Raw genomic sequence first — 27,362 nt, forward strand, 5'->3', positions numbered from 1 at the left:
GATAAGTTTTATTTTTTTAATTAGTCTCTAAAATTTGGTCGGTGAATTAAAAACAAAGTATTTTTATTTTATTTAAAAACAAAGCTAGTCTTAAACATTTACATTTAATGATTTAGAAATTCGGCTTGAATTATGTTGGTACGGTCTATTAACAGGAACATCATTTACGTATTCAAATAGTTTTTTTCAGTCTCATAAACCAAAATTTGTTTCAGATATATAAATAGTTTCAATTTATTTATCAGCTGTATAAAAAAAAATTGAACATTACTAACCAAACATTTCTTATATTTTTACTAAGCTGATTAAACTACTTGTTTAAAAAAAAATCTTTTTTTATATTCATTTTAAGACTTAAGTAAATTTTGTATGCATATAACTTATTCAAATTTTAAAAGGACTTAAGTTATTTAATAGTAATATCTGTTTTTTTTATCCAGAAAATTTTCAAGAAGTTTTTTTATTTACAAAACTTTAAACTAATTAAATTTTATTACTTTTTGTTTAAATAACATATCAAGGTATTTTGATATTTTTTATTACACTGGTTTAATACTTATTAATTATAGCGAAAAATTAAAAGACACCTAATAATTTAGTTTTATTACTGAAAAAAGTTTTTCTTTCCAGAAATATTTTCTACTACCTTTAGAAATTTATTTTTGTGTATAGAATTAAATTTTATACATAATTGTTGAAAAATTACTATTTGTAAGACTAAAAATAAATAATAATTTTGCTGCTATTTTATTAAATCCAGTTAACTTAATATTTAGAACACAAAAAAAAAACGTTTATTTTATACTATGTAATTTGAAAATAAATTTACTTAACATAAAGTGTTAACTTCCTATAAAATTTCGATCTGTTAGTAAAATTTTTTCCATTTATTAGTTTTTAAAATAAGTAGTTATTAAGTAAATGATCATTTTAAATTATTATGTTTGAAAATAAAAACTAAGAAAATACAGAAAGTTCAAAGTGTAGAAAATGAGGGGTTTTGAAAAAAGTCAGGAAATTTGATAAAATTTTAAAAAAATTCATGTTTTGTCAGTTTAAATTTACAAAATCCATTGTTTTCCAAAGCTTTCAAATGGTAAAAATTAATTAAAAGTTCTTTAGAGTCAGAAAAGAATTCCAAAATTTTCCTATAAATTTACAAAAACATTTAATTTTATTTCCAATGCCTTCATCTGGTATAAATTAACAATATACCAGAGTACCCAGCCTATTGTTGCCTTTATGCATGAGGTCAATTCGTGCTTGGTAATTAAATTGCTGTGGATCTTTATGAAAGACGGGGTAGTTTCAAACCTCAGCCTTCCTAAGTTATTCAAGATTGAATTGAATGATCAAGCTTTCCTGAAACCTGCCCTTGATCTTGGTTGTGTAGCAACCAATTTGCTTTCAAATTTGAGGAAAAAAGACCTAGTTGAGGATATAGATTTTTTTTTTATCAGAAATCAAGCATTTTTAAAAGAACAAAGGCAGGAAGAAATGGAGGATGAGAAGGAATCAGAGGCAGCAAAATTGGAGGTAAAAATAAATGAGTGCCAAAAGTAAAGAAATGAAGCCCACAAGTTGTGGCTTGATTTAGAGAAAAGATTCTCTTCAACAAATGTAGGGGCAGCAGATAAGAGCAATTTAAATAAAATGAGGCAAATGATTTTAACTGCGAAGAAAATGTAGAGGAATGCAGACCAGATGAAGGAAACCATATCTTAATTAGATGAAGAGGTTGAAGTGCTAATAAAAAACGAAAAAAATAAACTTTAGTACATATATTTAAAAAAACAGTATTTGATTAAGTTTTTTATGTTTTAAAAGTAAAAGTTCGTTATTGTTTTAAGTTTTGAGTTGTGAAAGTTCCTTATTGATTTAAGGTTTAAATTGTAAAAGTTCCTTATATGTCGTTTCGTTTATTTAGATACATTTATGCTAGGAAATTCTAAAAAATTGTATTCTTTATTGTTTCAAGGTTTCAACTGTAAAATTTGTTATTGTTTTAAAATTTTAGTTGTGAAAGTTAGTTATTAATTCAAGGTTTTATTTGTAAAAGTTCCTTATATGACATTTATTTATCTAGATACATTTATGCTAGGAAATGCTAAAATATTGTGTCTTTTTTCAGACAAGCTGTGTTTTTAAGGTAATATTACAAGTATTTTGCTGATAGAGCTGTTTATTACAAACATCAATCATACACAGATGGTTTAAGTGAAGTATGTACTGGAAGTTTGATGATAGAATTCAGCAAAAAGATGTTGTTTTTAACCTGTAATAAAATTAGATTGAAAGCTATATATAGTTTCAAGTGTTTGATTATGTATTTTATAATAAGTTTAATTTAAGAGTTTGATTTAGAAAAGTCAGGAAAATTTTAGTAAAAAGTCAGGAAAAGTCAGGAAATTTTTCTCAGCTTGATCAGTGGCAACCATGAGAACTACAATAAATACTTAGTCCTATAAAACATATTATTGAAAATCTAACTTACTAAACTTATGAAGTTGGAGAATTTGTGTATAAAAAAACTTGCACTGACCTTCAATAGTAATTTTATCAAGTAAGTTGTACTTTATTATATCATGTATTTTTTTGTTTTCTGAAAATAAGACAAATTACATTTTGAATTTACTAAATTTATTAGTGATCTACCGAATCCAAAAATTTTGGACTCGGCCGAATCCGAGTCTTAATTTCAAATTAAGCCGGATGCGATTCTAAATTTTTTAATTTTGAACCGGCCGAATCCGAGTCTTAATCCGAATATTTTGATAATTGGAATCCAAAAGATTTAAGCTGCTTGTTATGTAAACACAATATAAGTTTATAAATAATAATTACGTATTGTATCCATCACTTTTTAAGTGCTAATACATTTTTTAGAATAATTGATTTAAAGACCAAACAAATAAACGAATGTCTTGCTGAAAAAATAAAAATCTAGATACACAAAACTTAGTTTCGATATTTTGATGTCCACACAAGCAACATTAGCAGTTAAGTTGTATTTTTGTTATGAAAAATAAATAAATTATAGACTTAAATAAATACTTGAAGCAGAAAACAAATTACAAAAAAAGTTAAAACATTTTACGCTTAAATTAAGAGTTAGTTCTTGTTGTGACCATAGACGAGTTAGATCATAATCTTTTGCAAGTGTTCGTATCTATAAAACGTGCAATTGAAAATAACATTAAGCCGTAACAAATTTAAATGTAAAACCAACTGTAGGAATTTAGGGAGGCCTAAAAAAGTAAAGGAATTACAGTTGTAATAAAAGTTTGCTTAAATTCCTGTTTAGGATTAAACTTTTACCACAATAAAAACAGAAATACAGATTAACTTAAGCAAATGTTTAAAAAAATAAAACAAACTACAAAAGCAAAAGATTTCTCTGTTACACTTAAAAAGATTGTTCTGTTTTTTTAAGTTGTGGTGAGAAATAAAAGTCTTTCGCCGGTTTTTAAAAGCAATCGATTGCGCTTTTGCTCGTACAAATTCCCAGTTTTAGAAAATAATCTTTCAGAATACACAGAAGATGTTGGTGCAGCAAAATATTTCCTTACTAAACTGGCAAGATGTGGATATTTTGTCTTGTTCAAGTTCCACCAGTTTAAGACTTCATCCTTTTCAGTTTCTGGATTCAAATTATCTGTTGCAAAAAAGCCCTTTATTTCTGCTTCAATTTATAAATCAATAGAATCCTGTTAATTGTCCTCCTGTATAGCTGTGTTTGATTCTATTTTAAACAAATAATAGTAACTAGTAAGTTGAAAACTTCTTTGGATCAAAATATACAGAGTGTTGTGGTTTTTGTTCCCTGATTGCATATAAGAGAATTACTACCTTGAATAGCCTCGAAATATATATGCTTTTTAACATTTAATTTATCTCTCCTTTGACATTATTTTTGAGTTTATTATTCACGTTTTTGAGGTAAGAAGGAAAAGCGGAAATTAAATATAGTGGATCAACAGCTGTTGTGACTAACATTAATTTGTTTTCATTCAGATTTAAGTTTTTGCTTTCGGTATAGAACCTTCTTTTGCAAACCTCTCCTATATTTTTGGCTAAAGTTTTACAAACATTTGATACTTTTTCTAAAATTTTATTAAAGTTAAAAACTTTGTCCGTGATTTTGCATGCGGGATCACGCTTGAGAGCAATGCATTGTTTTTACTACACTCCTTTGGTACAAAAAAAGGTTCGAGCAGTACAATAATGTCGTTAATCAGCTTACATTCTTCAGTTGTAATATTCGAATCTTAATCGTTTTAAACTTAGCTACATAGTACCGTACAACTGATTTTAGCTTTTTCAGTCTCTCTAGCATAAGATATGTTGAGTTCGACCTTGTATCCATATCTTGAACGAGTAGCAAGGCTTTCTGTTTTGTTTGTGCGTGGTCAAAATCAGCCTGAATTTTTTAGCGTTTTGCTCGCTTTAGAAGAACGGCTTAAATGGCAAACTAATTTTAGTGTCTATTCTAATAGCAATTTTATACAATCGTCCTCAAACAATGAACCCTTAATAGCTAACTGAAGCGTATGGAAAAAACAGGGTACTGACGGGGTTAAAACAATGAAATTGCCTTTTTGATACTTTTGCATTGTCTTGCGTTTCGAGGTAACATTCCAATTACAAGCATATCCTGAATGTAACTTCAAATGTTTTGGCCAGTTTGCTCACCCTCCATTTAAATTTCATTTATTTCCATTAACCATTTAAACATAAATGAAATATTTCAAAGTTCTACTAACAGAATCTCCAAAATGGAAAAATTAACAAGATAAGAATATATAAATTTATCATAAATAAACTACCAAAAACATTTACATTATTTAGGGTTGTCACTAATTAAATGAAAAAAAAAACTGCCCTGAGTTAGGTTAAACTGTCTTGAATCACCCAGAGATTTTTCAAATCCTTTAAAAAATCTAACAACTTTTAAGATCAATAAAAATCAAGTTCTTAATAAAATTGGTTATAAAACAAAGTATTTAAACTAAATCTCATTCAAAATCTATAAAAATCTAGCCTAAAATTTCAAAAGTCTTAAAACTACCCTGAAATAAATGTCATTATTAAAACTGCCCTTGAGTTTCCCTGAATCTCCAAGAGATTTTTTTAAATTCAAAAATACCCTGCATTTACCTGAAAACCCTGAGTGTTTGGAAACTCTTTATTGCTATAATTAATAAAAGGTAACAAACAGATTTAAAAAATATATGGTTTTTGTAAACTATACTTCCGCACTAAAAACAGTATAAAAGTAGCAAAATTATTTATTTAAAGCTGTTGTCTTTAGAAATATATGACAAAAAAAGGTCTCCATTAATTGCTTAAGATAGGGTTGCCAATTTTTTTTGGCAAATTTTCTCCAGGTTTTCAAAAATTCGTCCAAGACTTTAAAAAGTACATATTTTTGGGTCTATTTTTAGTTTAAAAACTGTGTTAAATGGTATAATTAAGTTGAAAAGATACCGTAAAGCTACTTTAAAAGTGTTTAAAATAAAATTGAGATGATGACAAAATTTTTAAATTTGCATGACAGATTTTTTGTGTCAAATTAAAATTTTACTACTTAAAATGTAAAAATTTTTAAAACTCCAAGTGTTTAAGTGATTTTGTGAAAAATTTTAGGTTTTTCTAGTTTTTTTTTTCCAAATTTCTCAAATTCCATATTACCCAGGTTTTTTAGTCGAAATTGTCAAATTCCAAGGATTGTTGGCAACCTTGTAAAGTAAATGATACAGCTTCGATTATTTTAAGATTTTGTTTTCATAACAATCTTTCACTCCAAAAAATAGAACATCAAATAAAATAAAAATTTGTGAGCTATGGATGTTGGTGGGCCAACATCCAAAGTCTCAGTTGGGTGTGGTTGACTGTCTGTAGGTAAATTGTCAACCTGACCTTTTTTCCCATACTTTTCCTACAGACGGGGTAACTTTCTAGCATGTTTGAGCTTAGGACCCTCTGCGGGCAGCTTGATTAATGTAACACTTTAATTGGACATTATAAATATAAAATGCTTTTATAGTAACTTATTATAATGTATCAGTGATACTTATTATCAATACGAAAGACTATTCTATATTTACTTTATATGAATTATGCAAACTAGTTTGGGTGAGGAACCTATTATACAAGAGAACCATACTACAATATTACAAATTTTTTTACTGAAAAAATATAAGCTGATTTTAAAACTTCTTTAAATCACTAGGAAAAAGTTTTTTCATGAAATGTTACATCATTTATTTTAAGCCTTATTATTCTCTTAAAATTCAGAGTTCAACAATGAATAATGTAAGTAACTTCAAGATTTTATTGTTATCAGATTTTTTTCTAAAGAACATTGTTTTAAAATAAAATATTAAAATGTTTTAAGTTGTATCATACATGTCATAAATTAAAATTCTCAATTAAATAAGTAACAAATATTAACAATAAGTATAAAGCTAAAAGTATGCAACCATCTGATTTAATGTTACATATTTAAGTTAAATTTTTTTCTTTATATAAATAATGCAGCAGTTCATTACGACGAGCAAATATAAAAAACTAAAACTATGATGAATAAATAGGGCAGTTATCCAAAAAGCTTAGATTAAACGCCTTAACTATGTACTTAATTTTATTTTAGAGTCTAGCAAAAATAATTTATCATAGTTTTTATGCTGTGTGCAAAACTCTAAATCTAAATTGATAAGGCTTTCTTTCTTAAGTGTGAAAAAACATTTTTTCTATTCAATCAAGCGTGAAATCATTAACTAGTTTTACATTTCATTTAACTTTAGACAAACAATTACGTAAATTTTAAAAAGTTTAAAGTGGTCTACAGAATCCAGAATTACGGATTCGGCCGAATCTTATTTAAAAATTAGCATTCAGCCAGATCCGAATCTCATTTTGAAATTAGGATTCGGCCGGATATTAGAGTTATAATATGAAAAAATGCGCAAGTCTTTTTGGTTTTATATACTTGAAAACGTAAAAAACACTTGAAACTTATTCTTTTTTACTATTATATTTTCAGATAGGAAAAGTCATGAAAAATGTTTGATAAAGTGGATCGAAACAAGCAATTGTTTATAAGGCAAACGTTGTTTAGATGAGTAGATTTTGTTAAAAACATTTTATTAACCCTTTGTTTAATCTAAATAAAAGTATAAAACGTCTTTAATAATTAATATCAACTTTATTTTAATCGAAGATCTAAAATTCTAAATTTAGTTAAGTAATGGTATGTTTATTAAAAAAAAATATTAACTTAAACTCACAAAACAGCTTTACAGATAAATTAATATTCTTTCACTTAATTTTATTGAAAATTTACAAAAATATGAAACAGAAACAAATTTTGAATGACATAAAATTTCTGAAGTCAGTACAGTTTGAAAAATGTTCTTTTAAAAATAGTAAAACTTTTTATTTTAGTCAAAAACTATGAAAACGAAAATTTAAGAAAAATTAAGAACAAGATGTCTTTTTAAATCAAATTATTATTATTACTATTAAATTAAAAAAATACATCTTTTTATTTTTAATCTGCAGAAAGACGTTATCAAATTACCATTTTGAATGTAATGTGAAATATTGAAACTTAACCTAAAAGTTCAAACATTTACTAACATACAATTTACATTAATTTAAATTTTAATTCTCACACAAATTACAGGTAGCATAAAAATTCTTATCAGTAATATCTCATCAAAACGTAGGTAAGTACAAGTTTTCCTTTTATTAAGCAAAAAATAAAAGCTTTAGTGACCAAAACCTGGTCTGAGTCAAAATAAACTTGTCTGAGTTTATTAAAGACTAAAAAAGCATCACGTTTTTGGTGTAATTATCTGTATACCAGTGCATCTAGTATATAATAGGGAGCACAGAAAGATTTCAAGTTAATAAAAAAGATGAAATATACACAACATCAATTCTATTTTAATAGTTTTTAGAAACATCAATATGTCACGCAAATATAAAAACTAGTTATTAAAAAGAAATGTTTTAATAATAAAAGTCTTTAATTAAATCATACATGTACCAATCAAAAATTTTAACTTTTACTTTATAAAACATATTTAAAAACTGTTAAAAGCAGGACTGTATATCTACCTTTTAACACTTTTTATTTACTGAACAATTAGAAAAACGTTTATGTTAAGCAGTACTAGCCGCAAATCTAAAAATATTACCTAAAAATTAAAGTTCGCAGTCTAAAATAAAATGGTAGAACATAAATTGATATAAAACATCGCCGTAATCAAATTCACCCACATTGTTTTAAATTGCAACAAAAAGCAGCTTGAGTTTTCCAACATTCTCAAACTAGCCTGACTCAGTCTGAGCGTCCGTCAACCCCGCCTTCAATTTCAACTTCATGTGGCGGTTCAAAGAGTTCAAACTGTAAAACTTTCTACCGCAATTCAACAAACGTGCTTCGGTTCGTCGTGGATCGACTTGTGCTTTTTCAAAATTCCTGGAGTGTGGAACATCCTGCCGCACTTGTCGCACTCGTAAGCGGGTTGAAAGTGGAACAGCAGGTGCCTGTCCAAGTCGCTCGACCTGTGGAACTTTTCTCCGCATTTCACACAAGCGTGCTTCGGCTCGTAGTGAAACGCCATGTGGTGCGCCAAGTCGGTGTTCGTTCTGAAAAATCTCCCTTCCGGACAAACGGGACACTTTAAGCTTTTCTTGGAATTGTGGGTTTTCTGGTGGGCATTGAGGTTGCTTTTGTGCGCGAAACATTTACCGCAAACGGGACACTTGAACGGCTTCTCCCCCGTGTGCACCCTCATGTGGATGTCGAGTTTCGACTTGCACCGGAAATACCTGAGGCATATTTCGCACTGATGGTTTTGTTTATGCAGCCGCTTGTGCGCGTTCAACGTGTTTCTTAGTGCGAATTTCTTTCCGCATGTCGGACACTCGAACTTTTTCATCTCCTTCTTGGGCGTAGCAGTAAAATCTAAAATATATATGAATTTTTTTATAGGTAAGACTTTTGCAGTTTTGTTAAATCAGGCCCCTTGGATGCCATAAGCTGCCCAGAACAAAAAGGGGGACACTTTGAGTATTAAGGGGCAACAGAGGGCCATAAGGCCATAATTTGAAACTTTACTAGATATACTAATTTCTAAGTTGATGGTAAAGAGCAAACAAAATCTTAGGTGTATTTAACATTAGTTTTTTGATAGGGAAGCCATAGAATATTTAGTTGAATATGGATCTTCAATACAGTAAAAAAGAGATACTCCAATGTAGAAGTGTAGAAATAAAACTTAGAAATTTAAAAATAGAAATAAAATTTACTTATTTATATGTAAAAATAATAAAAAGATGGAATTTAACAAATCACGTTCATAAATGCACCTTCAAATAAATAAACGCACATTATAATAAGCGTTCAAAATATAGTCTTTATTTATTATGGCAAACTGTTAAATTTGGTTTTACAGTGATTGAATTTTAAAATAAAGCAGAGCAATTTTTTTTAAATATTATCTAACAACTTAAATTCAAATATAAAACTTAGATACGTGTAAAATCTTTATAAATCTTACTTGTATTGACTAATCTTTGTTACTGAAAATTGTTCGACGGTAAACATTAAACATATATGGAACAGTGCTCAATTTTATCTTGACTAACATTTTTAGTTAGCACTTTTTTAGTCAATCATTTTACAGTTTTGTGGAATAAAAAGAGACTTTTGAAAATTACATTATAATAAATTACTTAATGCTTTAGTCAGAATATTATGCTATTTATCATAATAAAAATTTAATTGAATATATACTTATAAAAATGTTTTATATGTGTTAGAATAAATATCTTGTATAAAACTTAAGACATTTTTAATTATGCTAAAAAAAAATATTAAAAAAAAGAACAATAAAGTTGGCAAACTTTTTTGAGAATTTACTAGCTTTAAAGCAGTTTAAAAACAAATGTAACCAGTGTTTATTAAGTACTTACAAATTTAATTGAATTAAAAACAACAATTTATAGACTATTTCACTTTAAAAATTTATAAATAACTAGCTTATGTTTTTCCTAATTATACAATTGAAAGAATTAGTCACTTTAACTAAAACAAATTTTATATTGCAATAATAGTATAATTTATTTTGTTATATACTTTTTATTATATAAATTTGTATCTAAATAAATGTTTATGTTATATAATAAATTAGAAAAAACACACATTGTTTATTTGAATAAAATATTGTTGGTAATAATATTTTGAAGTATTCAAACTTATTATTTGTATGAACAGCCATTTAACTGTTTAGGATGTTTTTCAATAATAGATGTATTTGAAAGATAGAGGAAACACAAAGCTTATTGTTTTAAAGTTCTAAACAACTAATTATTACGTTTTATACAACTTTATACATATACTCAATTATGAATTGTTTTGCTAGTTTGAAAAGGTTTGTAAAAACTAAACCTACCAAAGCTTAGTAGTAAATAAAGAAAAAAATTGCAATGTGTGTAGTTTTATATATCTTAAAGATTTTTCTTTAATAAAAAAAAAACAAAAATAGTACAAAAATTTTTAAGAAAAACGTAGACTTCATAATTAAACAACATTTATAAGTATGGAAATGTTAAGATATAATGTGAAAAATATAAACAACTATTTTTATACTTTAATAACAATCTAAATTACACAATATAAGCACCATATATTTTGTTTTAAATTAGTATTAAATAAAAAATCAGTACGAAAAAAGTTTGAGAACTACAAGTAAAATTAAAAGAATTTAAATTTTTATTTATTTTATTCCGAATAATAACTAATAAGATGTATACATAAAATAAAATAAACTTTGTTTACAACATTAAATATTTAAACAATTATTGCATTACTTGTTTCAGGGTTGCCACTCGTTTTTTCAAATTTTTTTCCAATTTTTCCAAATTTCTTTCAGGTTTTTATAAGTACACATTTTTGGGTCTATTTTGAGTTTCAAGTTAATTTCAATTTAAGAAACTGTTTTAAATAGTAAAAAAATATTAAAAAGATACTGCAAAGTTACTTTAAATGAGTTTTTTACTAAAATAAAAATTTGATGATGACAAAAAATCTTAATTATATGATATATTTTTTGTGTCAAATCAAAATTTTACAACTGAAAATGTTAAGATTATTAAAAATTCTAGGTTTTTTGATCAAAATTCCAGGTTTTTCCAGGTTATTTTAGCCTAAATTGTCAAGTTCCAGGTTTCCAGGTAAAGTGGCAACCCTGTTATTTAAAACTAAATAATTTATAAAACCTAAAATACCTTTATAAAGTTAGAATTAGTATCAAAATGAAACAGTATTAAAAAAAGAAACTAGTGTTTTGTAGCTCTTTAGTGGGAATAGAATTAAAAAAAAAGAAATTTATTTAATATACTTTGCATTATCTTTATCAAAAAAATAAAACACATCCTTACATTGTAAAAATTTTTGTTAGTATTATACAAAAAACAACAGCTATTTACAGTAAAAAAAATTATACAACTGGTATAACTAATAAAAGTTCACCTTGAGCAACGTTTTTATTTACATTGCAAATAATAATTTTTAAGTATATTTTAAATTTTTTTCTGCTTGGAAGTTTCTAAAAAATGCATAACAAGTTTAGTTCAATGTTTTTAAATACAAATAGACAAATGATAAATACATCAAGAAATAATTTTATTTATAAACATATCTAACAAAAATTAATAAAATTAGAATTGTATACAATAAGAAAACTAAAAACCATTAAAACAAAAATAACTAAACTAGTATACCATTTAACTAATAACTTTTGAGGTTAACAAAATTAAAAAAACACAAACTTTTTTAATTGAATATGTTATCAACTTGTTAATGAAAATTATATTATTGAAATCTTCATTAAAATGGAATAGTTTTTTTTAAAGAAAATATGTTGTTTATTAACATTGCAATAATTTAGTTATAATATATTATTTATAAAACTTAATAATAATGAAATATTGCACTGTTTAATTTAACGAGATAAAATCTAACTATAACTTAAAACTCTATGCAATGATCTTAATTTTTCAAAAGTAATAAAACGACAAACTTGAAACTTTGAACTTAAAAGATTGATCTGACTGCAAAAATTCTGGAAAAAAAAATTTCATTGAAATTATCATAATTTTCTTCTTTTAAGTTACCTACTATTTAAAAAATATACAGACTGCATGTTATAATTGTGATACTTTCAAAAGAAATATAAAACTATTTTATAAAAAAACGTTTATAGTCACAGGGTTGCCACTGACTATTGGCAAATTTTCTCCAGGTTTTCAACATTTTACCAGGTTTTTTAATGTACTTGTTTTTGGGTCTACTTTTAGTTTAAACTTAAGTTTAAGGTAAAATAAACTGTGTTAAATAGTATATAAACATTGAAAAGATACTGTAAAACTACTTCATATGTGTTTTTTGATAAAATAAATTTTAATGATGTTTTTTTGTGTCAAATAAAAATGTTTCTACTTATTATGTAAAAATTGTTCAAAATTCCAGGTGTTTAAGTGATTTTATTCAAAATTCTAGGTTTTTCCAGGTTTTTTTTCCTAAATTGTCAAAATCCAGGTTTGTTTTTACGTTACCAGTAAAGTGGCAACCCTTTAGTTTTAATATTTTATTACAAATTATGAAGCTTTATAAAATCAAGATTGCTTCAAAAAAAAAAGAAGAATATAAGTGTTTGAAAATTTAACAAAAAAAAAAAAATTTAGTGATATTTCACTGTCTTTCAAAATTTGAAATTTTTAAAAAATATGAGTGAAAATGTAACATAAAAAGTATTTTTTTTAGTTAACTATCAATATTTCAACTGTTTATAAATTAAAAAAAAACTTAATAAATAAACAATTTAATAAGCTATATACTTTCAGTTAAACAGAAACTACTTGTGTTTAATTCATCAGATTTTTCAGTATTTACTAATAGTCTAGAATTTTCAAAAATATGTTCATTTTTGTCTGAAGTGTTTACAATGTTGTCATCTAATTCGATTTCATTAATGTCATGGTCTTTATAAGATTCCGTGCTCAGTTTCTCAGACTTCTTTGTAAAAGCTAAACAACAGTTTATAATTGTAACCAGAAACTAAGTGTTTTTATCTTATTATTAAACAAAGAAATTAACAAACCATACTTCCTAACTTTTATACTAGAATTTTTACATTGTGCGGCTTGAGTGGAGTTTTCCCTGTTTAAATTATTTTTAATAACTGAGTTTGCATCATTACTATTATACCTAAATCAAGAATTTTTTGCCTTTAAGAAATTATAAGTATATATTATTTATACAGTGTAAATGTAAAACTGTTTATTTATAGTGAGTTAAACACTTTCTAATTTTAGCAAAATAATTACACATATAGCTCATTTTGATAAAAAAAAAAAACTCAACAAGTTAAACTGAGAAAAATAACTTACTCTGCACCTCTTGGGCAATACTATTTTTTAATTAATTTAATTATATTTAAAAATTTATCATGAGTATCAACTAACATTTGAGTTTCTAGCTGCAGTTTGTCAATTTTATTTATGTAGTATTAGATTTCTTTTTTTTTTTTTTTGAGTTTTTTTAAACTAGACAATAAAAATTGAGCTTGGTTTTAATCTGTAAACAAAATAGAATAGATATACTATTAATTACAAAAGAAAATGTTATAATAGGAAAGGTACAGTACAATGGTGAGATTTTTTTTTTACTTTTTTAGTTGTTTTTAACTCAGTCTTTAAAGATTAAAAGATGTTTGTGATAAAACAGAGTTGCTCTCAACTAGAAACAAAAGTCAACAACAAACAAAAGTTTTCTCAATATTAAACTTTCTCTTAATTCATTAATTTAAGCAAAGAATTTCCTAACTAAAGTCTTTTTATTTAATTAAAAACTTTAAGAAGTATAGATTTTATCAAAACTTTAAAATTAACAAGGTTACTAAAGGTTTTTGAATATTTAATGCAGGTGTTTGAATTTATTCCTCATTTAAAAAGTACAATATTTTTGTCCATTTATAGTATAAAAGGCTTTTTATATGATAGATTTTTCATATCTAATCTAACACATGTAAAAAATTCTTGGTTTTTCTGAATTTTTTGTTCAAAATTATAGGTTTTCTATGTTATTTGCAGTGCATTGTTTAAACACTCTTATGAAATACTATAATTTTCTTAATGAATTATTTAAGTTTATTTTGTAGCTGCAAGTTTTCATCATTTTGTTTTTTAATAAGTTGATTCAGATAAAAGAAATTTAGTTTGGCAAAAGTCTAAAATGGGTAGTTTTAAAAACCTGCAACCAATTCGCATATTTTCTAGGTTTGTATACATATATTTTTCATGTTGTTTTTAATTATAGTTATTAAAACATTCTTAAATTATTTGTTATATGGTTGGGTGAGGTAGGTTAGGGGTAAGAGTAAAGTAGTCTGACTAGGTAGTAGTAGGGAATCTAACTTTTTAAGTAGTCGACTGTAGTAGTAAGGTTTTTGAATTTTTAAATCTGTAATTTAATTCGAATGCGGTAATAAACTATCCGTATAGCACTATACTAGCAAAACCTTAATTCATATTTCTAATCTATTGCTAAAATTTTAAATTCAGTACCTTTACCCCTAATCCACTTTACCTAAACATATAACAATTAAATCGGAAAAATGTTTTTTTTTGATAGAATATAAGTAAACAACAGAAGTAAATTTTAAGCTAATCAGAAGAGGTATAGTAAAAAAATGCATCTTATTTGCATCTATCAAAGCAAGACTTGGTTTTAATTTTGTTTTTTATTATAAGTCTTTGATTTATTTGTTATACGTTTAGGAAAAGTGGCTTGGGAGTTAATATAAAGATTAAAGCAGTTTGAAAAACTTGTTTAAAATAATTCTTGCATTAAAACATGCAGATAGATGCATGTTTTTCAATGTACCCTTCAGCAGGGCCTAGATTTTGGAGCTGACAGTTTTCAAAATCTGTTAAAAGAAATTGTGCTAGGGAAACAACCTAATATAAAACTGTATTTAATTTTTTAATCCATTTTAAAAATACACTACAAATAAATTAATTTATAAATCTAATCATAAACAATATTTCAAAATGTAATTAAGTACAAAATTTGCAGTTAATCATTTCATCACTAAACAGATTTTCAAACTGTAATTCTTCAATAAAAAAAATTATTAGAAAGACAAACTAAGCAAAAATTGATAAAACATTAGTATTTTTATTTTTTTGAATTGCAGGTTGAAAATCCATTTTGTAATAATTTATACTTTCAAATTGATTTGAACTGTTAAATCTGCTTTAACCATATGTTTAAAACAATGTTTCACTCAATTAATAAAATTAATTAGATTTGTTATCAAATGTAGTAGAATTAAATTTATAATTTTCTTGTAAGGTACAAATTTAAAACTTTAACTATAACTATTAAAATAAACTAAAAGTATGCATTAAAAAATTTAATAAAATTAAAATTAGTTTTTTCAACATGTGTAGGTAGACCACTGGGTTTTAATTTTGCAATCTTCTTCAACTCTTACAGTTTTCAATTTATAATATGCATTATTATAGATTTATAACAAAAAATAAAACAACTGTTCTACCTAATACCTTCAGCTTTTACAATGCTTTACTTATATTCTCAGAACAAAATTAAATTTTATTGGCAATTTTTTAAGAGTAACAAAAAACACATTGTGAAAAGTCATAAAAATTTGTATATAAAGGTAGCCTGTTCAAAAGCAACTTTTGTACAATAAATTTATACTTTGTTTAGTGTTGTTTGATCTTTTTTTAAATTTTGTTTTGTTGCTGTTTGTTTCTATTGCTTTAAGATTGTAACATATTAAGCACAATACATGGTTGCCAATAAACCTGTAATCTTGGATAAACCTTGAATTTGACAATTCAGACTGAAAAACCTAAAACTTGAGAAATTATGTACCAAAACTTAGAATTTTGAATAAAAACTATTAATAAATCTCAAATTTTGAACAAAAAACACTAAAAAACCTGGAATATCAATTAGTAAAATTTCAATTTGACATGAAACTTAACCGTATAGATAAAAAATTTTCTTATCATCAAATTTTCTTAAAAATTAAAAACACATTTAAAGTAGCTTTTAATTATCTTTATGTTTTTTTACTACTTAAGACAGTTTTTAACCTTAAAATTAACTTGGAACAAAAAATAGACCAAAAAATTTGTACTTTATGAAACCTAGAAAAAAACTTTCATTCCAACTATCACAAATTTTTGTGAATTTTGCAAACTAAGCTTTCAACAGATTTACAAGTAATTTTTTCTGATCTTTTGTTTTTTGGTACTGTTGTTAAATTTCTTTCTCTAATGAAGCAAGTAGTCAAGTATTTAAAGTTATTGTCAAGACTAGGTAGAATTTACAAAACCTGCTATTTTTACAAAGTTTAAAATAAACAGTGACAAATTGATAACACCTTGTTAATAATCCTTGAAACATTAAAACCTTTGAAACAAAAAAAAACTATTTAATACATTGTTTTGATTTAATATATCTTTAAGAAACTTAACGTTATAACAAAAAACTATATATAATATTAAAGAAATAATAATTACCAACAAATAAAAATACATCTTCACAGCTTTTATATTGTAGTCTTGCATTATGGACAGTGATGACAGCGAAAAAGAAAACAGCGGAGACCCAATCACCTACGCCATAAACTTTTCATTGATTTGGGTGAAGTTGGCCAACATGGCGCGCAATCCCGACTTTCTCATCCAATCCCTCAAGCTGATGCCGTTGAACTGCCACCTGCCCGACTACGAGAACACCAGCGTGTCTTCGGACCAGGTGACCGTCAAAGTCAACGAGGAAGCCAACAAGGTGCTGGACCGCTACAACGAAAAAGACTACCTTGCTTTTAACAGCACTCCCGACGGCAACTGCCTGTTCAACGCCGTTTCGATCTGCCTGTTCGCCACCGAAGAACACCACCACGTGCTCAGGCTGTTAACGCTCAAGTGGATGGGAGACAACTTCGAAGCGCTGAAGGAATGCCGGCAGCTGCCGACTTCGGACGGCCTCGTTGAAACGCTACAGGACTGCGCGAAGAACCGCGCGTGGTCCAACGTCCTCACCGTGTTCTGTTTGGCGCAGGCACTGCAAATAAAGATCAACGCCGTGCACCCGCCGGAGAACGGCATCTGCGACATGAGCTACCTGGCGCTGCCGAAAGTGCTCGAGCCAATCAGCGGTCCGCCTCTGAATGAAATACACATCATGTGGTGGTCGGCGTCTAAGGGCAAAGGCAAGTTTCAGGCCAATCACTTCGTTCCTCTCTTGGCAAAAAAGCAATCAGAGGTGAGGGCCAACACCGCGGAAGACATGGACGAGCACCTCAAAAAGACGCTGGTCAACCTACCCTTGCCCTCCATGCTGGGCAGCAACCTGAGCTGGACAGGCGAGAAGTTGATGGAGTTCAAGGACCTGCCGAGCATGGTGACGTACATCAACTTGGCCAATTGCGTAGACGAGGTTCCCAGGTGCAAAATTTACAACAACCAGTTTGTCGTGCGCGGCTACGGGGTGCGCTGGCTGCAGGACTTCGTTGATTACTGCGGCAAGTGGAAGCGCTACAAGACCACCTTCAACAACGCCATCGTCGGCTGCAAGCAGCTCATTTCCTTCTACTTTCGGCACCGGGACTTCCCTGACTACAAGCGCACCATACACGCGCTGGACCACGAGAAGAAAGCCCTGTTTCAGTACGGCGAACCGTGCAAGGACTACGTTGCCCTCACCGAGTACACTCCGACCAAAGCGGACATTGCCGACGTGATACTTAACGCCCTGGTCGTCTCTCGCCCAAAAACCATGGACTCGAGTAAGCCGGGAAAGCTGTTTGTTTACGCTCACAAAAAGCATGAAGAAACTGTGGCGTTGGGCGCCTGCGTGCCGGTGCCGTGCCTTGAGAAGTCGAGAACGGTGCACCTGAAAGTGAAGCGAGACGAGAAGGGCAAGTTCACGACGGAAGTGATCGAAACGATTCCGAACAACTACGAGGGCCTGACCGAAATGCACTGCAGGTACTTCTACAGCGGCTGCTACGAAAAGTACACGGCTTACCAGTTCATTGTGGAGGGCAGGTCCGCCGTCATTTACCAGAACCTTTCGCCCAACAAATGCTTGTGCCCCAGCTTAAAAGGCTACAAGACCGCACCACCGTTTGATCCTCCAAAACTCAAGAAGTTTTAAATTGTAGACCATTATAAACCAAATTTATTTTTGTAATTGTTCACTGTAGGTCATTTTCATTTAGATAATTCGTTACTATGCAAAGTCAATTGATTTATTAGTATTAACATTTAGCATTAAATTTTGTAGAAAAAATTATTATTCTTCAGTTGCTTGTAGAACTTAACGATTTATAATTTATTTATAGTGTTTTTGAAGTACTAAAAACAAAAACTTTTGTAATTTTTGATATTTGTAATACTAAGCATTGTGTTCATTTATTTTTCTTATATCATTTTCTAAAGAGAATTTTATGATTTTTATTTATTAGCCATGTAACACCTAAAAGTTGTTTTCAGAAACCAGTTTGCAATATATATAAAAAAATACTAAATACTAAGTGTATATGTCGTAACTGTGTTGTACTACTAAAAAATCATATTCTAATTTTTTGTTTTATTGGAATTATTTTCTGTAAACTGTTTTCTCTCTTTTTATCGTATTTCAAAAATTAACATTGCGTTCAGAGAGTTTTTATATTACATAATAGTTTTTAAAAAAATAAAAGTTTAGACTATATTTGAAATGAAACGTTGAATTCTTTTACTAAAGTTCTTATTTGTTTAAATTATGACACTTAAATATAGTTTTAAATATATTCTTACGAAAATTGCTACAACTTTCTTTGAAATATATAAAGTGATGATTACTTAGTTAAGTATTAAATAGAAAAACACGCGTTTAGACAGTTTGAATATCTAAATTGTTAATAAAATCTTCATTATTATTTACTGAATATTATTTTTACAATTACAACTAGCTTTTGATACATTAGTATTTTAAAATATCTACAAAGCTAAAACTTTTGGTATTATTAAAAAAGCAACTATCTAAGCTCTTAAATGAGAATAGAAACACATTAAAAACAAAAAGCTCTTTTATAATTATTTAGCATTTAAAAACTTAACAACAATGATCATTACTTTAAGTAAGTTTAGATAATGCTTTGTTTTAATAACATTTTTTTAAATAATATTTTTATAAACTTTAACTTTTTCAACTGAAGTATCAGTAATAGATAATCGAACTTAAATTGCTATTATGTCTTAAATTGTTTGATCTTGGTTGAAGTGGTAGAAAGCATCATAGTTATGTAGATTTTAATCTGTACATTTCTGAAATTCTTTTTTTTTTGTATTCACAGTTAGTCTTAATCGCACTGAACTCAAAGTAGAGACACAAAATTTTGCAAAGAAAATCAACATTTGTTTATCATTTGAAAAATTAAATTTTATTGTATACTAATAGTTTTAAACTAATGGAAAAGAAATTAAACATAAGATATAAAACTTAAAACAGTAGCTATTTAACTTTTTTTTTGTAATCTTATTCTTAAATAATTTCTTAAAATCATACTTGAATTGGTTTTGTGTCTTAATAGTTTGTAGATGTAAAACACTAAATCAAACGATGGTTTAACCTGTTTTTTGGCTTTATTATTTCAAATATTTAAAAGACTTAAATAATAGCTGAAGTCTATAAAATATTTATTTAAATATTTTTAAGCGGTAGTATAATTCTAAAAGATGTTTTTAACCGTTGTTTATAGTTTAGAATTATTTATTACTTTTGTTTTTTAACTAAATATATGTAGTTATAACTTTAAAGTTATTTTTTATTGCTTAATTGTTAGAAAATTATAATTAGTAGAATTAAAATAAATAAAATTTCTGCTCATTTCTTCATCTAACAAACTTGAGCAGAAACACATAGAAAAAACATTAATATACTGTATACTATTTTAGTCAACAAGTAAAATTATTTAATCCGAGTGATAGTTTACTAAATAACACTGTTTTAAAATGTTACAACAAAACTGTTTATTTATAAGTTTGCCAAACTTTATAATTATCAAGTTATTGAGCGCCTGTTAAATGTATGTATTCTGTAAAGTTTACACAAGATAAACGAACTCAAGTAATTTTTAAATGTTCAAGTCTAGAGAAGTTTGGTTTAAAAGAAACATGTTTCTTGTCAAAAAATGTTCGCATTTTTTAAAACCTATAATGAAATTGCTAGTCGCGTTATACAGATTAGTAAAAAGTTTAATTACTAACCTATTTTCTATCGCCGTAAGGTTTAAAAAACATAAAAACTGTTTTTATTTGTTTCACTGATAGTAGCCTAGTTTACTGTTTTGTTTATTTTTACTTAAACCGATTAATGCAGTACGTCGTACTCAGTACACTAATAGATGCAGTCTGCTAAAATTCAGGCCAACCAAAACAATTTTTGCTGTCAGCTGCAAATAAAGACGATTCTGATTGGATAAAATCATATTTCTCCTTATTTTATATTCTCGTTAATTATACTCTTGTTTTGTTTGTTAAATGTTTCATTAAGGAGCTTAAATGTAACGGTTTATGTTAAAAATAATGAATTCATTTGTGATTGAAGATTAAGTGTTATTAGTTTACTGTTGCAAAATTTCTTATAACACTCGCCATATTATGAAAGAAATAAATCCAACAGCTCATTAGTGCAGCAGACCATTTTTGGGCCGAAATCACAAAATAAAGTGTGAATAGTTAACAAGACTTTTATTTAAATTTCGTGTTGCTAGAATGTTTAAAACCCTCAATTGGTTTTTCAGTATGTGTGTTTTTTTTAATTCCATTTACTTAAAACTCACTTTGTCAATAGGGTTAGCTCAAGCTTGTATTAGTAACGTTTTTTTTTTGATGTATAAAAACTCTATAAAACAAAACCAGTAACATAGAAGAATATACGCATTTTAATTGCTTAACAGATAAAAGTTAATTATTTTCTTTATGATATACAAATTACAAACTTTTATAAAAAGTTTCTGTTTAAAAAAGTTTAACTAAACAATTAACTCAGCTTATTTTATAGTACTTAACGAAAGATACTGAAATTTATGATAATATAAAACGTTTGAGTAGCACGGTTGCTATCATTTCAAAATAAAAAATTGAATTCAAACACTTAGTTTTATGTTTCTACTCAAAACTAGTATACCATTCAAATTTTATTATTTCGAGAATTCAGAAAAGTTACCAAGTGGAAACGATAGAACAAATTTCTTGAAAATTTAAAAAAAAGATCTTGGTTGTCTGTCTTGAGAATATAAACAGCTTTTTTTGTTTTTTTTTAACATTAACACAATATAACAGTTAATAGTTCTTCAAAAAACTACTTGTAAAATAAACAAACTGATAATTGAAGTCAATAAAAATAATTAAAAAATTTTTTTTTCTATTAAGAAAACGTACAAATAATTTAAGTTTATTAAGAAGAAAATACTATCTTTATACTTAAAGTATAAGTACTTAAATTATCTTACCTTTTAGGCAATAATTAAGTTTTACTTTTAAAACACTGATTATAAAGAAAATACTTTAAACTTTTTATTATGATTTTAAAAACTACAAAAATTCCATGAACCAATCTGTGAAATTATTAAAACTATTATTTAGTAATATTATATTAAACGTTTTAGTATTCAAAACATATAAACCGTTAATCATTAAGTTTAACAATTAAGTAACAAAAGCGTTTTTCGACAAAAAATTGTGTATCCAAGAAATGCGTACTTAAGTGGAAGGTTAATGTTCTAAAAATACTTAGACTCGTATTACGCAGCTCATAATTAAACTATATTTTACAATTTTAATATGTACAAAAAAAGACCTAGCACCTAAAAAATGATAATTAAAGTTAAACTTTTCATACAAATAACTAAATATAAAATTTGGCTAGTTAAATTTTACTAGTTCCTTTTTTTTTTCAACGTTAAATTTTAAAAGCTATGAAAATATAATTCAATTTAAAATGATGTTAGAAAAAATAACTCATATTCATAATTCAATCTTTCCATAATAGTCACATCTCGCGGATCTGCGCACTCGTTTAGTTACGCACTCTCATTTATTACGCATTTTAGATTTCTCAAAATGGACGAAAAAGTTATTAGAAAAGTGTTTAGTATTGTATTTTCATTGAACGTTTGAATTAATAGTATTTCTTTTTTTTTTTACAATGTTAAATAAAAACTAGTCTCAATATTTGTTAAGACTTTGTGAAAACATGTTCATTGACGTTTGTGGTATGTTTTAAATATAAATATTTAGTTAACAAAAGTTTTAATTGAATTTTAAATAAAATATGATTGACCAGGGACGTAGCTAGCTCAAAAAACTACGAGTCTGCAAAAATCAAAACATCTGAAATGGACGCATGATAACCTCCTAGCGGGAACACAGTAATTTAAACTACCTCTAATGTTATTGAATTTAATATAAAAATATGCAGTTATGTTAATACTTTTAAAATGGAATGTTTAAGTATGGTTGATAAGTGTTTACAAGGCAATGTATTTTGCTCCACACCCCCTATGACTTTTATGTGTCATATGTGAGCTTTATGTGTTGCCACTTGTGTAAAAACATAAAACTTTCATTGGAAATAAGTATAAGAAAATCACAATTTAGTTCAAAAATATTTATATTGCTTTCAATATCGAACATTTAAGGTAGTCAATAGAAACAAAATTAAATTATGCAAATTTAATTTGTAACATTAAATTACATGATTTTGACTTTTGAAGCTACAGCTTCCATTTAAATCAATTTTACAATGCAGCTTTTTGTCAAATTAAAGCTTTAACGCGCTAAATGTTACAATTTGGATGTATTTATTCGTTCAATTTCTACGACACTAAAAATGCTAAAGAGTACGTATATGTCAAAATTATCTTCCAGGAGAGCATAAATAAGTATAAATTAATACTAAAAGCTAGGTGCCTGTGATTGACTAACAATAATGAAAGTTCACAATACAATAAAAAATTATCTAAATAAACAGCTCAAAAGTGACAATGAAATTAAATAAAAACTTGCATACACAGTACCAAATATTTTTTTTCCTTTTTAGTTTACATATTTTAAATGTCAATTTAGCTGATTTGTTCCTTATTGAACTAGTATTAAATTTGTGTTGCATGACAAGCTTAATCTAAGGTGGGCAAGAAACGAAGTTAAATAAAACTTTGTATGAACATAAACAGTTATTTAAAACAATCGAGCAGGGTTGCCACGCAAAATTTTGTAAATTTAGCATGATTTTGACCAATTTAGCCCGAGATTTACCTTTCTCTTAGGTACGCGTTTTAAATACGCTTTTTAAGTACGCATATTTTAATTAGTACGTATCTTGAGTACTCGTATCTTGACAAGTACGTTCTTATTCAGCACACACTTTTAAACCAAAATTAAAACCTAAAACTTTTTTTAGGTTTCTTTTTTATTTTGACAAGTAATTCTAAGCTACAATATTCTACTGAGTAGCTGCTGTGTTCAGAAAGTGTACTTCAGCGAAAGATGACTGTAATAATAATATGCTTATACTATTTTTAAAATTTAAATGACTCTGAAAAAGTTATACACACAAATTTTTTACATAAAATACTAAACTAATTTCCTATTTATGAATATCTTAATAACTTACTTAAACAAAAAACAGTCTGATTCTGGAATTTTGCAAAAAAAAACTTTTGTGTATTTATTAAAGTTTCTATATGGAAGTGTCTTTGCCACAGATCATCAATATTAAAAACATTACATACAACAACTACTTGTTCAGATAGCGTAAAAGTTTAAAACATTTCTAGAAAAATGTTGCAATTTAGTGCGACTTTATAAAGGATTTTTTTATTCAATTTTACCATTTGAAGACTTTGAAATGTAGTGATTTTGTAATAAATATCTAGGGAAATTTTGCAGTTTAAGTCAGATCTTAAAAGATTTTTGTTAACTTTTTATCATTTTAAGGAATTGAAAATTAAGTATTTTAAAAAAACAGAACTGACAATTTCTGACATTTTGGCCTAAAAAAACTGACTTTTGCCCTTTAACCTAAAAAATTGACTTTTGGTCACTTTGACCCCAAAAAAAAGACTTTGTATGATTATTTTCCAAAAAACTGACTTAGCATGATTTAGCCTGACCCGTGGCAACCCTGTTGACATGTATGTACAACTTGTGTTTTTGTAAACAAAAAAGTTTGAAAGTCTTCAAACTGTATATAACAAAATGCATTCCAAGAAGACAGCTGATATAGTAGGCTACCTCTCGTTTAGTTACGTTATCCCGTTTAGATACACACTTTTTTGCTCTGGAAAAGAAGAATTTTGCTTAGATTCGCGAGAGGTGACTGTAATTAAGGTAATATATACTGTTGCTAAATTTGGAAAGTTATAATCTTGTTTAAAAAAATGTCAGCACGTGTTTTTAAGAGTGTTAACTTTGTAGATGGTTTGAAAAGCTAATGAACAAGTTATTTTTAGTGACTGTGAAATAAATAAAAAAATAATGATAATATGTATTTTGTTTATATTTTAAATTATAAACGCTTCGTTAAGTTTTTAAGTAATCTTTAAAACTAATAATCCGACTTAAATATTTTTAAATATAAATATGTTGGCTTTAGTAAAAGTCTAACTATCAAAACTATTTATATCACAATACAAGAAATATATTTAATAAAAAAATGAACGACATAATATATTTTAAACAGTTCAGAAAGTGCAAAAATTTTTATTTTCAATGTGGTCGAAATCTTCATGTAACATTTAAAATCTCTAAAAAAGATGTTAACTTCGAATTGATACGAAAACTTCATAACTATAGTCAAGTAGTTTTTTTTCGTTAAAAATTACTTACCAAAAATTATGATTTTTTTCAATAGTACAATTTAGCTACAATACATCTATATAATATTTAAAACTACTTATACTGGCTTTAGAAAACAATTTTACTAAAGGTTATTCATCTTTTAAAATAGTAATGCTCAGTTTTACTTAAAAGAATTTAAATTTATAAAAATAATAGTTTTTATTTTATAAGTAGATCTGAGAAATTATAAACAGTAAAGCTTAAGAAGTATCTGAAAAATATTTTTTTTACAAAAAATTATAATTTAAAGCAGGGTTTCCCAAACTTTTTTAAAATTGCCCCTTTTGAAAAAATAAAAAAGGTTATTGCCCCCTCCAACAAGACTACCACTTAAAACACCTAACACCTTTTTTTGCTCTTTATCTGCAACTCAATAGTATCTAGTGTAAATTTCAAAATTTAAAAATTGCCCCAGTCCCTTTACTAATTATTAGTCCCTTTACTAATTATTACCCCCAACTTACTAAAATCGCCCCCAGGGGGGCAGTACCGCCCCATTTGGGAAACCGTGGTTAAGTAATAGACCTTACTAAGTCATGAATTACCTACATCAAAATGACCTATAAAAAACATTAAAACAAAACAATTTCTATAAAACTTTTTTATAATCCTGATTTATAAACTTCTTGAGCTTCGGAGGATCAAACGGTGGTGCAGTCTTGTAGCCGTTCAGGTTGTGGCAAAAGCATTTGTTGGGCGAAAGGTTCTGGTAAATGACGGCGGACCTGCCCTCCACAATGAACTGGTAAGCCGTGTACTTTTCGTAGCAGCCGCTGTAGAAGTACCTGCAATGCATTTCGGTCAGGCCCTCGTAGTTGTTCGGAATCGTTTCGATCACTTCCGTCGTGAACTTGCCCTTCTCGTCTCGCTTCACTTTCAGGTGCACCGTTCTCGACTTCTCAAGGCACGGCACTGGCACGCAGGCGCCCAACGCCACGGTTTCTTCATGCGGGTCGTGAGCGTAAACAAACAGCTTTCCCGGGTTGCTCGAGTCCATGGTTTTTGGGCGAGAGACGACCTGGGCGTTGAGTATCATGTCGGCGATGTCCGCTTCGGTCGGAGTGTACTCGGTGAGGGAGACGTAGTCCTTGCACGGTTCGCCGTACTGAAACAGGGCTTTCTTCTCGTGGTCCAGCGCGTGTATGGTGCGCTTGTAGTCTGGGAAGTCCCTGTGTCGAAAGTAGAAGGAGATGAGCTGCTTGCAGCCGACGATGGCGTTGTTGAAGGAGGTCTTGTAGCGCTTCCACTTGCCGCAATAATCAACGAAGTCCTGCAGCCAGCGCACCCCGTAGCCGCGCACGACAAACTGGTTGTTGTAAATTTTGCACCTGGGAACCTCGTCTACGCAATTGGCCAAGTTTATGTACGTCACCATGCTCGGCAGGTCCTTGAACTCCATCAACTTCTCGCCCGTCCACCTCAGGTTGCTGCCCAGCATGGAAGGCAGGTTGACCAGCGTCTTTTTGAGGTGCTCGTCCATGTCTTCATTAGTGGCGGCCCTCACCTTCGATCGCTTTTTCGCTAAGAGAGGAACGAAGTGATTGGCCTGAAACTTGCCCTCGCCCTTCGACGCCGACCACCACATGATGTGTATTTCATTCAGAGGCGGACCGCTGATTGGCTCGAGCACTTTCGGCAGCGCCAGGTAGCTCATGTCGCAGATGCCGTTCTCCGGCGGGTGCACGGCGTTGATCTTTATTTGCAGTGCCTGCGCCAAACAGAACACGGTGAGGACGTTGGACCACGCGCGGTTCTTCGCGCAGTCCTGCAGCGTTTCAACGAGGCCGTCCGAAGTCGGCAGCTGCCGGCATTCCTTCAGCGCTTCGAAGTTGTCTCCCATCCACTTGAGCGTTAACAGCCTGAGCACGTGGTGGTGTTCTTCGGTGGCGAACAGGCAGATCGAAACGGCGTTGAACAGGCAGTTGCCGTCGGGAGTGCTGTTAAAAGCAAGGTAGTCTTTTTCGTTGTAGCGGTCCAGCACCTTGTTGGCTTCCTCGTTGACTTTGACGGTCACCTGGTCCGAAGACACGCTGGTGTTCTCGTAGTCGGGCAGGTGGCAGTTCAACGGCATCAGCTTGAGGGATTGGATGAGAAAGTCGGGATTGCGCGCCATGTTGGCCAACTTCACCCAAATCAATGAAAAGTTTATGGCGTAGGTGATTGGGTCTCCGCTGTTTTCTTTTTCGCTGTCATCACTGTCCATAATGCAAGACTACAATATAAAAGCTGTGAAGATGTATTTTTAGTTTTTGTTAATCATCATTTATTTAATTTTATATATATTTTTTCGCTATTTATTTATAAGTTTTAAATATATGTTAAATCAAAGTTAAAAAATTAATTTAGCATTTTGTTAGGTT

At 28.6% G+C, this 27,362-nt stretch overlaps 1 protein-coding gene across 2 annotated transcripts; it reads right to left on the reverse strand.

Annotated features, from left to right (window-relative positions):
* Positions 1 to 7,545: 7,545 nt before the first annotated feature.
* Positions 7,546 to 13,651, reverse strand: LOC145844119 (uncharacterized). Of its 2 annotated transcripts, XM_082951475.1 has the most exons (5): positions 13,540 to 13,651; positions 13,176 to 13,234; positions 12,934 to 13,101; positions 12,096 to 12,137; positions 7,546 to 8,977 (listed from the first exon to the last, which is right to left on the reverse strand). In XM_082951475.1, coding segments are annotated over exons 1-5 (813 nt in total). In that variant the 5' UTR covers positions 13,542 to 13,651; the 3' UTR covers positions 7,546 to 8,435. The 2 variants fall into 2 exon arrangements, with proteins under 2 accessions (XP_082807601.1, XP_082807602.1); XM_082951476.1 differs by lacking the exons at positions 12,096 to 12,137; positions 12,934 to 13,101.
* Between the last annotated feature and the right edge of the window lie 13,711 nt (positions 13,652 to 27,362).

Source organism: Thalia democratica, chromosome 9, assembly GCF_965202585.1.
Source record: "Thalia democratica chromosome 9, ktThaDemo2.hap1.1, whole genome shotgun sequence".
Taxonomy (NCBI): Eukaryota; Metazoa; Chordata; class Thaliacea; order Salpida; family Salpidae; genus Thalia; species Thalia democratica.